The 14,027-nt window shown below is 32.8% G+C and overlaps 1 protein-coding gene across 12 annotated transcripts in view; it reads left to right on the top strand.

Annotated features, from left to right (window-relative positions):
• LRP1B (LDL receptor related protein 1B) overlaps positions 1–14,027 on the top strand; it is a 553,237-nt gene that overhangs the window by 381,049 nt on the left and 158,161 nt on the right. For all 12 annotated transcript variants that reach the window (XM_080600673.1, XM_080600668.1, XM_080600675.1 and 9 more), the window contains 8 exons: positions 909–1,049; positions 3,963–4,088; positions 4,981–5,112; positions 6,717–6,851; positions 7,327–7,456; positions 10,282–10,408; positions 10,563–10,714; positions 11,005–11,129. In XM_080600673.1, the coding sequence (XP_080456799.1) occupies positions 909–1,049; positions 3,963–4,088; positions 4,981–5,112; positions 6,717–6,851; positions 7,327–7,456; positions 10,282–10,408; positions 10,563–10,714; positions 11,005–11,129 (1,068 nt within the window). The remainder of the gene's footprint in view (positions 1–908; positions 1,050–3,962; positions 4,089–4,980; positions 5,113–6,716; positions 6,852–7,326; positions 7,457–10,281; positions 10,409–10,562; positions 10,715–11,004; positions 11,130–14,027) is intronic.

Below are 14,027 nucleotides of genomic sequence, written 5' to 3'. Positions count from 1 at the left end.
ATTTCTTTCAAATAGCTTTTCTTCCTACACTGTTGTTTTAATTGTTATGAAGCACATTATTTGTGCATCAATATAACATTTGTATCATAATTTATTTTTAATGAAAATTCACATTCCACAATAACTGATGTAGCTACAGGAAAATGTTCAAATGTAGTGTTTCTATCATCATTTCACGTAAAATCCTGTCTAAATTTAAATGAAATATTTGTGACTCAAGTCACTTTAAATCCCACCCTTGAAAAATATGCTGCATATACTGCAATTGTGCATCCTGTGAGAATTTTCTGTCATTAATTTTTGACAAGTATTCTGTATATGTGGATTGATTAGGATGATTTGAATTTTTATTCTAGTATGTCCATAGTATGTCATTTTTTTCTGTTATTTTAATATCTCATGTAACTTATGATTAAAAATGGTTATTATTAATGTAAGTTGGTGTTTTCAATAATTTCTTAAAGTCACTAACGAGATTCTTAATGATTTTTATGATAATTGTCATACTTATTAATTTGAACACTCAAGACAGTAAAAACCTAAAACTTGAGTTCCTGTCATCTCTATGTACATAATGAATGGTTATATCAAATTCTGAGAACAAACCCTGTTTAGCAATAGTATTTGATATGTGAATAATGTTTTGTAACTATCAGTTATAAATTGGATATAATTCACAGGTTTTCCTCTTCATAATGTGTGAAAATCTTTCACCTAAAGAGAAACAAATTTATAAGTCCTAAAGAGTCCTAAAGTCTTTTTTTTTTTTTTATAAATACATTATTTGTTCTTTGTGCAATTTTGCCTACAATTGATCTAAAAATTAACTTGAAAATCTTCTGCCCCCCCATTAGGTTTCAAACGTAAGTAATTCGATAATGTTCCTCTTAATTTTAAAAATTTTACAGATAAAAAGCTTTGGTGGGCAGACCAGAATTTAGCTCAGATTGGTACATGTAACAAAAGAGATGGAAGAAACCCAGCTGTCCTGCGAAACAAAACTTCAGGTGTTGTGCATATGAAAGTGTATGATAAGGCAGCACAACAAGGTATGTAAAATTTTAAGCACGTTTAACCGGCTCTTAGGCTATGTAGTATCTTTTCTTGCGTTATTTTCCATCCATTCTTCAAACACAGTAACATTCATTTCATTATAATTCAGTGATAAAATATTTTAAAATATTTAACTATTGAATAAATTATTGAATATGAGATAATTGATTTAGCATATCTGCCTGATGTATTTTAATTTATTAGATGTTTTCTACAGTTTATGCTGTAATGAGTGTTGGAGTTCCTTAAAGTCTAAGTTTAAAATTTTTAGTCAGAAAATAAGAGTTGATGTGTAAACATCATCTCAAATTTTTGAAAGTTTAAACAAATGAAGTATTAACAGAGAATTCATTAATATTCTAAATTACCTATTGGCTTTAAGACAACTTAATTCATTTAAATTGACAGAAATGACAGCAGCATAAATCAACAATAAAATGAGGGAATATTACTAATACTGCCAAAACTTAGTTGGCAAAGTGGGAATTAAAATAATATGAAAAAGTGTAGTTTGGGGTTATGCATACAGTTTTATGAATTTGGAGGTGATTAGAGATGAAAAAATTTGGGAGGTTCTTTAGAAAGAGATTAGCTCTGATTCCAGCTGCTTTCAAAGTGCTGATGTTTGCACTGAAAATGATGACGATGAGATCTACAAATGGTTTCGTTTTGTGGAGAATCTTCAAAAAGAACACAGGATGGAGCTAAACTGTCTAATGTTTGGTGGAAAATAAGTAGTCTAAGCATGGAGCTAAGCTGTCTGATGGACAATAAGTAGTCCAAAGATCTCATTAGCCAGCTTTTAGGTAGGGAGGAACATTTAATATCTGGTTTTATTAACGTACACATGACTTGTGCTTAAGTGCAGTTGGTGTCTTTGTTAGATACAAGGAGTTGTGTTGGACATTTGGTGTCTCCTTATATTTCCAGTATGAGGGATATATCCCACAGAGTGCTCTTCTTACTAACCCAGGATTCTATTTCTTGGCCTGTGTGGGTTACTGAGTGTGCTCAGAAAATAGTGAACAATGGTTGCATTTCACTTGAGAAAAATCTGGCACTGAGGCTTATCCGTTGTTGGGCACTACAACAACAAAAAAATCCTAGGTTGACCAAATACATTCGTGTGATCCTAAGACCACTTAACACAGTGGGACTCAAGATCCTTAAAAATAATACTGATTTTGACCTAAAGTACAGGATTAATACAAATATTTTAAGTTTGTAAAATAAGTTACTTAGAAACAAGGGGGTTCTGCTTTTTTTCTATTGCAATGGAAAGTCACACCATGTTTTCTCATTGTACAGTTGCTAGATTTTTCACTCAGAAATTTCTTCCTGGTTGGACGCCACCTTTATACTTGATAAATACACTAGCTGATGTACTAGAATTACCTTTTGATCTACAAAATTTGCTATTTTTATTATTATTAATCTTCTATAACTAATTTTAGAAGTCCTAACATCATCTCACAGAACTCAAGTGTGAAAGAAAGGCTTTTGGGGCTGCTCCACTTCTTACTCTAGAAGATCATATATTACAGCTTTGTGCATTGACAAAGCCATTAAAGTTTTACCTTTTTTTATTTTTTACCTTTTCTCTTCCACTTTGAATGGAAAATGAATGCTACAAAGGGCACAGGTATGAATAAAGTGTTCTTAAAGGTGGCAATAACTTGCTTTTGCATGTATGAGTTAAGTGTGCATCAGCAGTCAGACCCAAATCTTAGATATGCATCATCTGGGTCTTCTAAAATCTTTTCTTTGAATGATTAAGATTCAGTAAGGGTGGGTAGTCATTAAAATTACAGCTAGCCATGGAAAAGTTAATCAACAGATTTGCTCCATAGGAATTTCAACTTTTTCTCTCAAAGATCACACATTCATCACCAGTTTGTCATGCTTAAGATGTCTATCAAAAAGTCTATGAAAATGTGAGATTAGTTTCATTAATCTCAGCCTTCACTTTCAGGGCCCAATGTTATTCAGTTCCATATTGAGCACTTCCCTTGAACACTTGCCATTTTACCAAATCTAGGAAATACCAAATGTGCTTTGGAAGTCTTGCCCTTAGTTTTAAATGTGGGAGAATCACAGAATGGCTGATGTCGCAGGTGTCTTTCATATTCGTATAGTTCAATCATTAGTGCACATTTATGACTTCATATGAAGAAATATCTCAAAGCTAGGAATACAGAAATATATGCAGTAAGTACTGTTTAGATTCAAATGGGTTTGGTAACTTGCAATCAACTAATTCCTTGTATGTCATAGTTGACTTAAGTGTTTCTTCATGATGCTTCAAATTTCTGAGGTGTATTTATTGTACTTTGTACAGTGTTCATTACACATTTTATTAAAAAGTATGTATTAAAATGAAATGTTCTAAGTAAGAAGTAGGATAATAGAGCTATGAGATCACATTGGAGTGTATGTAAATTTTACTAGACAAGTGGTAGTTCATGAAGATGCAAGGTTAGTATACCATTTGAATTAATAAAATATGATCCATGTTTTGCTAATCATCTAGAATAAGACATGCCTTCTGGACTAAAGTTAGTGAGATTTCAGTGTTGCTACTCATAAACTTAATATGATATTTTCAGTTTTATCATATGTTTTTACTATAAAAAAGACATTGTTCAAAAAAATGTTATTTTTAAAAAATACTGTGAAGGGGGAAAAAAAAACTCAGTGCGCAGGTAAAATACTGTGAGTGCAGCATGACAAAATACATGAATAATAGTATAGCCTGAAATATTTTATGCATATTTCCACTACAAAGACTTTACCTGAACAAAATTCGGTTTTGTTAATATTAGTAAATTGATAACAACACTAATTTTTAGTCAGGATTATACTGTTAAAATTTTGTTGCCTCTTGTGTCTTCTCCCCTATTATGCTCTAGGCAGCAATTCTTGTCAGTTAAACAATGGTGGATGTTCCCAGCTCTGTTTACCAACATCAGAAACGACCAGAACATGTGTTTGTACAGTAGGCTACAACCTTCAAAAAAACCGCATGTCATGCAAAGGTAGAACTGCTTTCAGTATTTATCCGAAATTTTGTGGTTAATATTCTTGAGGTGTTCTACGAGCTAGCTTTTTACAAAGAAAGAATTTTTTAAAAAATTGTGTGAAGAAAAAGGAACTTTTCCTGTATTGCAGTTGGACTTCTTAAAAATTCCAAGTTGCATATCATCATGCTGTGTAATTTCCCTTAAACTTAGAAGTGTTCTATTATATGAACTTTGAGATTAATGCAACAAAGTACTTGTTTTAATTCTATTTGTGGAAAGGTGTGATTCATCTCAAATGTTTCTTCCCACTTAATAGAAATAGATGCTTTTGGAGTGCGACTAACACAAATGTGGACATTTAAAATGCATCACATGCATTGTTCCCTTAAACAATGCATTTCTGTGTTGTCTGTTAAGGAAGTGTGCATGATTAAATGAGGTGAGAGGAATCTCATGCCTCAGAAGATAATTTACACAGTCTTGACTCCTGCTTTCTACAAGTTCTGTAAAACTGTCTATTTAATATATAAAGTGCACTGAAAATATATATGCACTGAAAATAATAATGCATGTGATAAAAAATATATGCACTGAAAATATTCTTAAACTTCTCATAATTCAAAATATTTTCTCCTTAGCTTTATTTTTCATTAAAGCTAATTACTTAATCATAAGATGGTGCTTGAAATGTACAATAATTCCCTTCTATTGTAATACTGTATTTATTATTTAATTATAAATATGCCATAATAATTCATGAATGTGTTTTCAAAGAGCTGGATTTATCATTCTAGAAAATTAGGGAGCAGTATTGGAAAACTATGTCTAGCGCCTATTAATTCCTCCAGTCTTGTTGATTGGGAAAGTCTCCATTTTGTTCTCATTACCTATTTGATTTTCCCCTTAGGTATTGAATCATTTCTTATGTATTCTGTTCATGAAGGGATTAGAGGAATACCTCTTGATCCAAATGATAAAATGGATGCTTTAATGCCTGTATCTGGAACTTCATTTGCTGTGGGCATAGACTTCCATGCAGGTAAATATTTTGCATAGTTTATCATATAAGTGGAAGATATCTTATACCACTCCTATAAATGGGAAAAAAAAAAATCGCAACTATATATGGAGGAAGTGGAAGTTGACTGTATATTACAGTGGAGTAATAAAATTGTTAATAGTTTTGACAGAACACATTGTTATTGCTGAGCCCCTTTCAGTTCTGCAGTAGTTAATCTCAGAAGGGGTTTGAGACTTGGAAGATTTTGCTTCTCTCAGAAGAAGAGTCTTCCAAATTCTTCATTCAGTTTTGTTGTACTTAGTGTGAGCTGGGAACCCAGAGCCGCTGTCACACGTTTCTCCCCAGATTTCTCTCTATAGTTTGTTCCTGCTCTTACTCATGCTATCATTGTGCCTCTAGGCATTTGTATCTGTGGCAGGCATGTAAAGGTGCAAAGGAGAATAGATTGTACTCTATTAGTTGAAATAATTGGTTTGAACGTTTACAGACTAAGCTCACAAGGCCTAGGAAAAAAGGTAATTCTCAATGAGTACTTTTTATGTTGAATCTTGAGCTACCAATTTTTTATTGGCAAAATGCATTACATGGAATTCATTTTAACTGTTTGCTAATAAGCTGCCTGAGGACTGTACTGGGGTATGAGGCTGTGGATACTAGTGCTCAACACTCAGCAAAATACTTGTAGAAGCTGCAGAAAATTGCAGATAGTTGTTTCCTGTTTTGTGGCCATGGTCATTTCCGGGTACTAATTCTCTTTTCAGATTCCAGCAATAGAATAGATAAATAGATGCTGAAGGCTTCAAATTGAGTATAGGCTATCCTTCCATCTGTCTGAAGCCAGAACTGACTTCAGGAAGCAGATGCTGAAGGGAATTTTCATCTCCATTTCTATTAATTTCCAGAGTAATTTGGAAAATAAAACAGGTTTGTACAATTATGATATTAAGTGACAACCGACAGACAGCATTGATGCACAGTTCTGTGCGATGCCATCCACTTTTATAACTGAACAGAGTCTACAACAAAATAAAGGCCAGCTGCTTAATTTGAATTCCTATTGCCTTGTTTCCCATGACATGGGTTTTCAGTGGTTGAGTCCTACTGTGAATGTTATGTTTTATTGAGATACACAGGACTTTGATTATTAGCATAAGAGAACCCCTGAAAATTGCTGTCTCCATAAAATGAGAGTGTCTTATCACTTGGATCGTTCGGACCAAATGTAAACTGGAACTCAGCAAATGTTGGAATATTATTTGTATTTGAAACCCACAGGGATCCTTATTAGTTTAGTGCAAATTAATTTAGTGAGTATTTTCTATGTGTCCGTTTTCTATGCTTTTTATTATATCACTATCAAAATTTCTATTTTTTTTTTCTAGTTAAATTTTTTTGCTACTGCCAAAATTTAATCTGAATGATTACTGAAGGAAATGACTGTATAGGCAGTTTGGCACTGTAGTTCTTCAGAGCACTGAATATTCTGGAACTAAAAATGATAGTGTTGATAACCATTCCTTTGTTTACTCTGACATATTATTGAAGTTTTACAGTTACTGATGTAGGTACCTGGACTGAAGTAACTAAATTAATCCAAGAATCCTTATCATGTTTTTTTCTAGGTAATGATACAATCTATTGGACAGACATGGGTTTCAACAAAATCAGCAGATCCAAACGAGACCAAACGTGGAAAGAAGACATTGTTACAAATGGCTTGGGAAGAGTTGAAGGCATTGCAGTGGACTGGATAGCAGGTAGGTGTTTACCTGCTTGAGGTATTGTCATGATTTCTGACAGTATGCTCTTGCATTTCAGCTCAAGACCAAATAACTCAATTTGCTTTCAATAATTTAGTTTTGTTTGTTTGTTTGTTTGTTTTATTATTGTTTAACATGGTATAACTGTTTTTTTGTGTGGAGGTTTTTTTTTTTTATTATTATTATTATTTTGGGTGGAGGAGGAGTCAGTTTTATTACAGCCAGGAAAAAATCTTTACATATCTTGGACACTATTTCATATATCAACAGTCTCAACTGTGACAATCATAAATACAAGTTTATACTTTAAAGCAGAAGGCTGACTAGGACTAGAAATTAAAAATATTAGATGCACGTAATTTAAAATATAGCAGTTTCTGGTCTTAACTTACACATTTAAGATTCACTTCTCAAGAATTCACTTTTCAAGTAGTGTTTTATTTTTCCAGTAACTTCATGGTATTTTTCCTAGGTAACATATATTGGACGGATCATGGCTTAAACTTAATTGAAGTTTCCAGACTCAACGGCTCATTCCGATATGTAATTATATCCCAGGGTTTGGACCAGCCAAGATCTATTGCAGTACATCCAGAAAAGGGGTAACATGACTGTGGCTATTTGTATTTCTTTTAAAGTCTGCATGTTAGCACTGAAGCTTTTAGAAATCAAAACCTGAAAGGATTGTTTTGGAATGTATTGTTCTGTAACTAAACACAGGTGGAAGAAAATGTTCTTAACATATGCTGAGATTTTTCATGAGTCTCTATCTAAATGAAGTACTGTATCTTCTTTGCACAAGTTTTTATCTTCTAAGATAATCATTTTCACGGAAGTGTAGACATTGATTGGAAACTTGCTTAAATCTGTTGAGTGCTTCTTAAGTTTCCAGCAAATCCAAAAAAGTCACACTAGGTAATGAAGACCTCAGTGTGATGATGAAATGATAGAATGGTGTAATCCTTGACAGTTATAAATTCCGGTGTCATGTAACATCATCATGCAACAATGAAGGAAATTGCCCAGGGTAGCTGAAAGCTATGTTAAATGAAGCACATGGGTAAGAGAGTAAGTGTCAAAAATTACGTCTGTTTTCATCCAACTGTTTGATAAGAGTACAGACTACAGTGAAGCACTAAGACAAATACAGAACTTTCTGTCCCCTTCAAGCTCCAAAGCTATTGTTAATAGAGTTACAAGTAATGCAGAAGCAGTAAATTCTGCAAAGAATTCCCTTCTTTTTTTCATTGGAACATGAAATGTGCTTTCTGAGTTGATTTATGACTCAGTGGATATAAATGCTACAGTTATCCTGCAAAACACAGGCCACATTGTATGTATCCTCTTAAACCTAGAGATGAAGATGTGTCACTCATTTTCCTCAGATTCAATCAAATGAGTATCACAGTATGTTCAGGAAAGCAGTCTCTGTAGTCAGAGGAGTCTGCAGCCCTAGTAATGAAGAATTCTGGCTTCTCAGTGAGGCCAGATTGATACCATTGATGCAAAATGCTGCCTGAATCTTTACCACAATTTCCTTTATGAGAATTTAGATGTAGTGATCTGTGTATTCTGCAGACTAGGGAATTCAAACTAAATGTATTTAAGAGTGAAGGTGAAAGCAAGAGTGAGTTTTATTTTCTGCATAATATAATAGCTTTTGCCACAAATGATTACAGCTGTGTTCATATAGCACCACTGGATGCTTGGCTGTATCTGCTAACAGTTTCAGATTGATGCTGTTCTTCAGGATCTTGTTAAAATATTTTTGTGCTTAGTGTACCAGAACATTTGTGGTCTTCTGTTACAGAGGAGGGGAAAAAATAAAAATAAATAAAAAAAAAGCCTTTGCAGAAAAGTACACAGAAACCTGATAAAATTATTTTGACCAGAAGGGTAAACCTCACGTCTTCAAAACACAGATAGGTATTCACCCTTTACTTGCAGATTAGTAAATACTTTACATGTCTGCTAGAAAGGTACACCTTTTGTGAATGCAGGTAAGCTTGGACTCCCTTTTTAATACTTTGCCACAACATCTCATCGGATGTCTCCAATCAAAGTTACTTCATGCAAGTAGGACAGCAATGTTTTGAAGGTGAAGGAAAGGTATATCTTTATGTGGGGAGATAAATGCCTTCTTACCCTCTGCGCTATTGTCATATCTCTATCCCTTTGCCAGGCAAAACTTTCAAAGGTGTTCTTTCCTCCTCACTCTCTCGTTGCCCTGACTTCTCATTTTTTCATTTCTCTTGGAGCTTGAGTTGACAGCTATAAAAACGGAGAGGAAAATAGCAGTTATTTGATCTCATTGAATTTGCCCATTATACCAAGATATGAAGCAGCCAGCATTCAGCTGGTTGGTAATGTTATACTAGGGAAAAAGTTAAGAATGTGTAGTCCTACAGAGGAGCGTCTTTGTCCCTCATCAGGTATACTTATTCATTTAAAACATATTTGGCTGATTTTTTTTTTCTTCCACACAGTTAAATAGCAGTTTTCTGATGAAGCTTAAATTGTGATTGAAATATGGAGTTAAGGTGGGGAGGTCTGAAATATTTCTCAGACTTTGAAGCTACCTCCTTTGAAGACATTTGAGAAACTTGATTTGTATTTGGAGGGATGGAGTTTTAAACTCTGACTTAGTTTTCTTCACAGATATTTTTTTGAAAGTTAATTCCAGGACTTCATCAAATTTCTGCCACTTGCATCTCCATGTTAGCTATGTAACTTATATATGGGGTAGTTCCTAAAAAAGTTGGGTCGTCATTATTCAAGCATTGCAGCATATACACCAAATACATTTCTGGCATACTTCTACCTGCAAAGGTCCAGGAAACAAGTATTTTAGATATGCCTTCTCAGACTTCTGGGAAGATCAAGTTTTTATTTCTTTGCTAGTTAATAGTTCATTTAAGTTTATATAGCAATATATTTATTACCATTAATACTCCAATATTAAATATATTGTGTTACCTTTTTGGCAGCTGCTTGGGAGGCTTCTAGATTCCTTTAACCTGCTAGTTAGTTATACATACATCACCTGTATAATCACAACATTTTTAGTAGGTATTAGATGTGTGTGCTTGTGTTGCAGTAATTTCTTTCTAATTCTCTTTGATTTTCCCAAGCAGTAAAGCTATATCCTTTAAGGCAAAGAACTGCATGTTGACTGATTAATTACAGTTTTAAGAATGACTTCATATATAACATCTGCAAAGACTCTGTCTAAAAAATATTTAATCAAACAAGTATTAAAATACATTCATCCTCTAAAGGTTATACAAAGATACATAAGCCTTATTATGCTTTTTAAATATCTATTAATGGTACATTCATTTTGTTTGCTATTGAAGTACAGTATTACACATTTTCATCTCTTTATTTTGATGCTATATTTTAATTGGTAATTTCTGCAATATTTTAGGTATTTATTTTGGACAGAGTGGGGACAAACTCCTTGCATAGGGAAGGCACACTTAGATGGGTCTGAGAAGGTTGTGCTTGTGAGCCTGGGGATTGTGTGGCCTAATGGAATTTCCATTGACTATGAGGTTAGTTTCTTTGTCTTCCAGTATACATTAAGATGTACAATATTTTTTATGTTTCATTAAAGTCAATTGGTCTATCGCTTTGGCGTAATCTTAATAACACTTAATGAAATACTTGGACAAGACTGTTGATGTTTCCTTTAAAATTAATCTTTAGGAAAATAAATTATATTGGTGTGATGCTCGTACCGACAAGATAGAAAGGATTGACCTTGAAAGTGGAGGGAATCGGGAGATTGTGCTGTCAGGGAGCAATGTGGATATGTTTTCTGTCGCGGTGTTCGGAGCTTACATCTACTGGTCTGACAGGTAATTTATTTTTCATAAGTATTTGAGTCTCAAAATGTTATTTCAGTGCCAGGTGCTTCACCTTTGTAGGATTAGCCATTCCTTAGCAAGGTCAGAGAATGGATTGCAGAAAGTTACACAGTTTCCAAAGAAAGGGTATTTCTGATACTGAAAGCTAAGCATATCAGTGTCATAGAGGAGACCAGGTTTCTTCACCTTCTGTTAGGCAAACTCTCCACTGCCCTTCAGTCATTTGTGTGGTATGAATTAGTTGAGGATTGTTGATCAGACATCTTCAACTTTTTTGGCAGAGCACATGCAAATGGCTCTATTAGAAGAGGCCACAAGAATGAGGCCACGGATGCTGTGACCATGAGGACTGGCCTTGGAATAAACCTGAAGGAAGTGAAAATCTTTAATAGAGCACGAGAGAAAGGTTGGCTGTTCTTAAGGATACTATTACGTGTTTCAATATTGCCTGATACTTTTTATGTATATTAAAACTTACAAAAAGTTAAATAATCAATGATTTATGGCAATAAATTTTGCAATATATCCACATTTACTCTTAAAGTTTTTTGGTTTTTGTTTTTTTTTTTTTTTAGCTAAAATTAATGTATTAAAGAAAATATATAGTACAATTTCTACTAAAATCCTTCTGGGTGTTTCAGGAGAAAGTCTAAAACCAGAACAAATTGTATCATACCTTTTTGTTTTCTTTAGGAATGAGATAGGCCTTAAACTGTGCTTTAAAGAGCAGTAATCTCAGGCTGTCTCAAATTTCTGTTGGAAAGCAGAATTTTCTTTCACGATTAGAAAATCCCAGCCTCTGTCTCTCAAATATTTATTTCCTGAAATTCCTTGGTTTTCAGTCCAGCATTTTTGTGTGGGAAGAGACCTTGTAAATAACTGGATTTCACTGGAATTTGATTTGTTTTGCAAATTGAAGAGACAAAAGTTATCATATCCTCTCTGTGATTTATGATATAAAGATACAAATGGATGAATTTTATTCTCCACTAAGAGTAATCTTTCTTTTAGTTTTCTTTTCTTTCCTAAAATTCTAATTCAGTAGAGGTCTTGAAAAACAAGAACTATTTTATGAGAAATAGAGACATGATTGTATCACCTTTGTAAGCAACATCTTTGTTTCATGTATTTGTTTAAGTTAGCAAAAGTGTTAAGAAGTCTACCAACAAATGGTAATGATTTCCTCAGAACAAACTGCTACCTGGAAATCCAGACCAAATTATAGATAGATAGATAGATAGATAGATAGATAGATAGATAGATAGATAGATTTTTGAATATATATATATATATTCAAAAACACAGAGGAATAAAGTATTACCATAAAAAGATAAACTATTTAATACAAATATTTCTAGTGTTGGTAGCACTCAAAAGTTGCTTTAATCACAGCATCACGTATCTGAAGATCTTGTTTTTTATGTAGGTCTTTCCTAAACAACTGTTTTAAATATGAAATGTAAAATAAATGTGCATTTTGAAAGAAAACATTTAACAATCAATAAGATAGTCTTTTCATTTTTTTTTCTTAAAGAAATTTTAAATAGTTTAAGAACAATGAGCACGTGTATTAATTTTATTAAAGATTTTTGCATGCAATTTCACCGTATTCTAGACATAATATTTTATGGATAAAAAATATCCACAGAAAAAAATATTATTTCTTTTAACTAGGCTAGAAATAGTTAATGTCTGCTTGCTTGGAAGGGCTTTGTATTTTAGGATTAGGAAAATATAATTGGATAAAAATGCTTCATTATATGTAATGATTTTATTGGTAGCTTGAAATACTTGATTGCATTAGAAATAGGATAAATGGTTACTGAGGCTAAAAATCTTTTAATGTTAGCTTGAAAAACATAACTGAATGATTTTTAATACATTTTTCAAATTTTACTAGGGTACAAATGGTTAATGTCTTTTGGAGGGGCTATCAGTGAGCCAGAAGGACAAAAGGGAAAAAACAGGTGAAAAATATTTTTTGGATTTTTTTTCTATATAACTCTATTTTATATATATATATATATATTTAAGTTTACTCAACTAGAAGTAGTCAATGCTCCTTAAAAAAAAAAAATAATTAGCTAGTTTCCTGACCTTCTAATAATAATAAAAAAAAAGAATAAAAAGGCAAACAAAAAAGAAAGAGAAACAAACAACCAAAACCACACAAAGAACCTTTGTTGATTGACAAATGATTAATGCTTTTTTTTTTTTTCAAACACCTGTTTTACCCTTTCTGATGAGCCAGCCCTGTAGTGCTATTCGCAAGTGGATTCCTATCCTTCAGTGCTATTCTACATGTGCAAGGATATGCCTTAATTAAACTGTTTTTAGAGCTGGTTGTTTTTAAAGATATTTACAGCTGGTGAACTGTGGAAGCATTGAAATTTTCAAAGAGAGATTTTAGAAACTTGAGGATCTCTTTCATGTATTTGCCTTTCTCTCAAACTCATCCTTCCAACCAGATATTAACATTTCTAGCCTAATAAAAATTCAAAAACTTCTTAAAAGAAACCACAAGTGCAAACGTATACAGATAAGTCTCCCAATATTTTTGCATGACTACAGAGGAATATTTCTCATGGAATTTTGCCTAGGAACTCAAAATTCAACATTTCTAATTTAAAGAGAAAGTTAACTCTCATCCCCCATTACTTTTGCTTTAATGTACCTTCAGCTTGAAATGTAGCAGTTAGAAAATGCAGTCAACGGTACTTTCAGATGCTACTTATTCCCTGACAGTTATAATGGTTTTCTTCCAGAAACCAATTTATTGAGACCGTTTTTTGTTTTTGTTTTCACTATCTGGAAAAAAATCAGAAATGGGGAAACTGAAAGAGCTGAGTTGTTATATGGAAAGTGCTGTCAGAAACAGAAACTAAATTATCTAAACTAACTATAATTGTATTTCATACATAGTCCAAAAAAAAAAAAAAAAAAAAGACAAAGTAAAATAGGTCCTAATTATTGACAATTACTGTAATTTTAAATATGGCTTGTAACAAGTGTAGTTTATGTCATTGAATTTACTAATTTGACAATGATTATTTAATGGAATGCATTTGTCAGGGAGTAAGTTTTTAAAGTCAGGTTTTAAAAGAAATTTGAACAAAAAGTTAGGAAACATTGTTATTAAAACAGTGACCTGGATTGACACAGTTTTGTACATACTAATATATATGTTTTCATTTCGATAGGAATTGACTAAGAACAGTGCAGGATTCTGATGGTATCTAAATTTACTCTTTGCCAGTAACAGGTGTTTAAAAAAAAATAATAAAATATTTCAAAGCACTTGAAA

The sequence above is a fragment of the Anser brachyrhynchus genome (assembly GCF_964034855.1).
Source record: "Anser brachyrhynchus genome assembly, chromosome: 7".
Taxonomy (NCBI): Eukaryota; Metazoa; Chordata; class Aves; order Anseriformes; family Anatidae; genus Anser; species Anser brachyrhynchus.
This window is presented reverse-complemented; position numbering and strand designations above follow the sequence as displayed.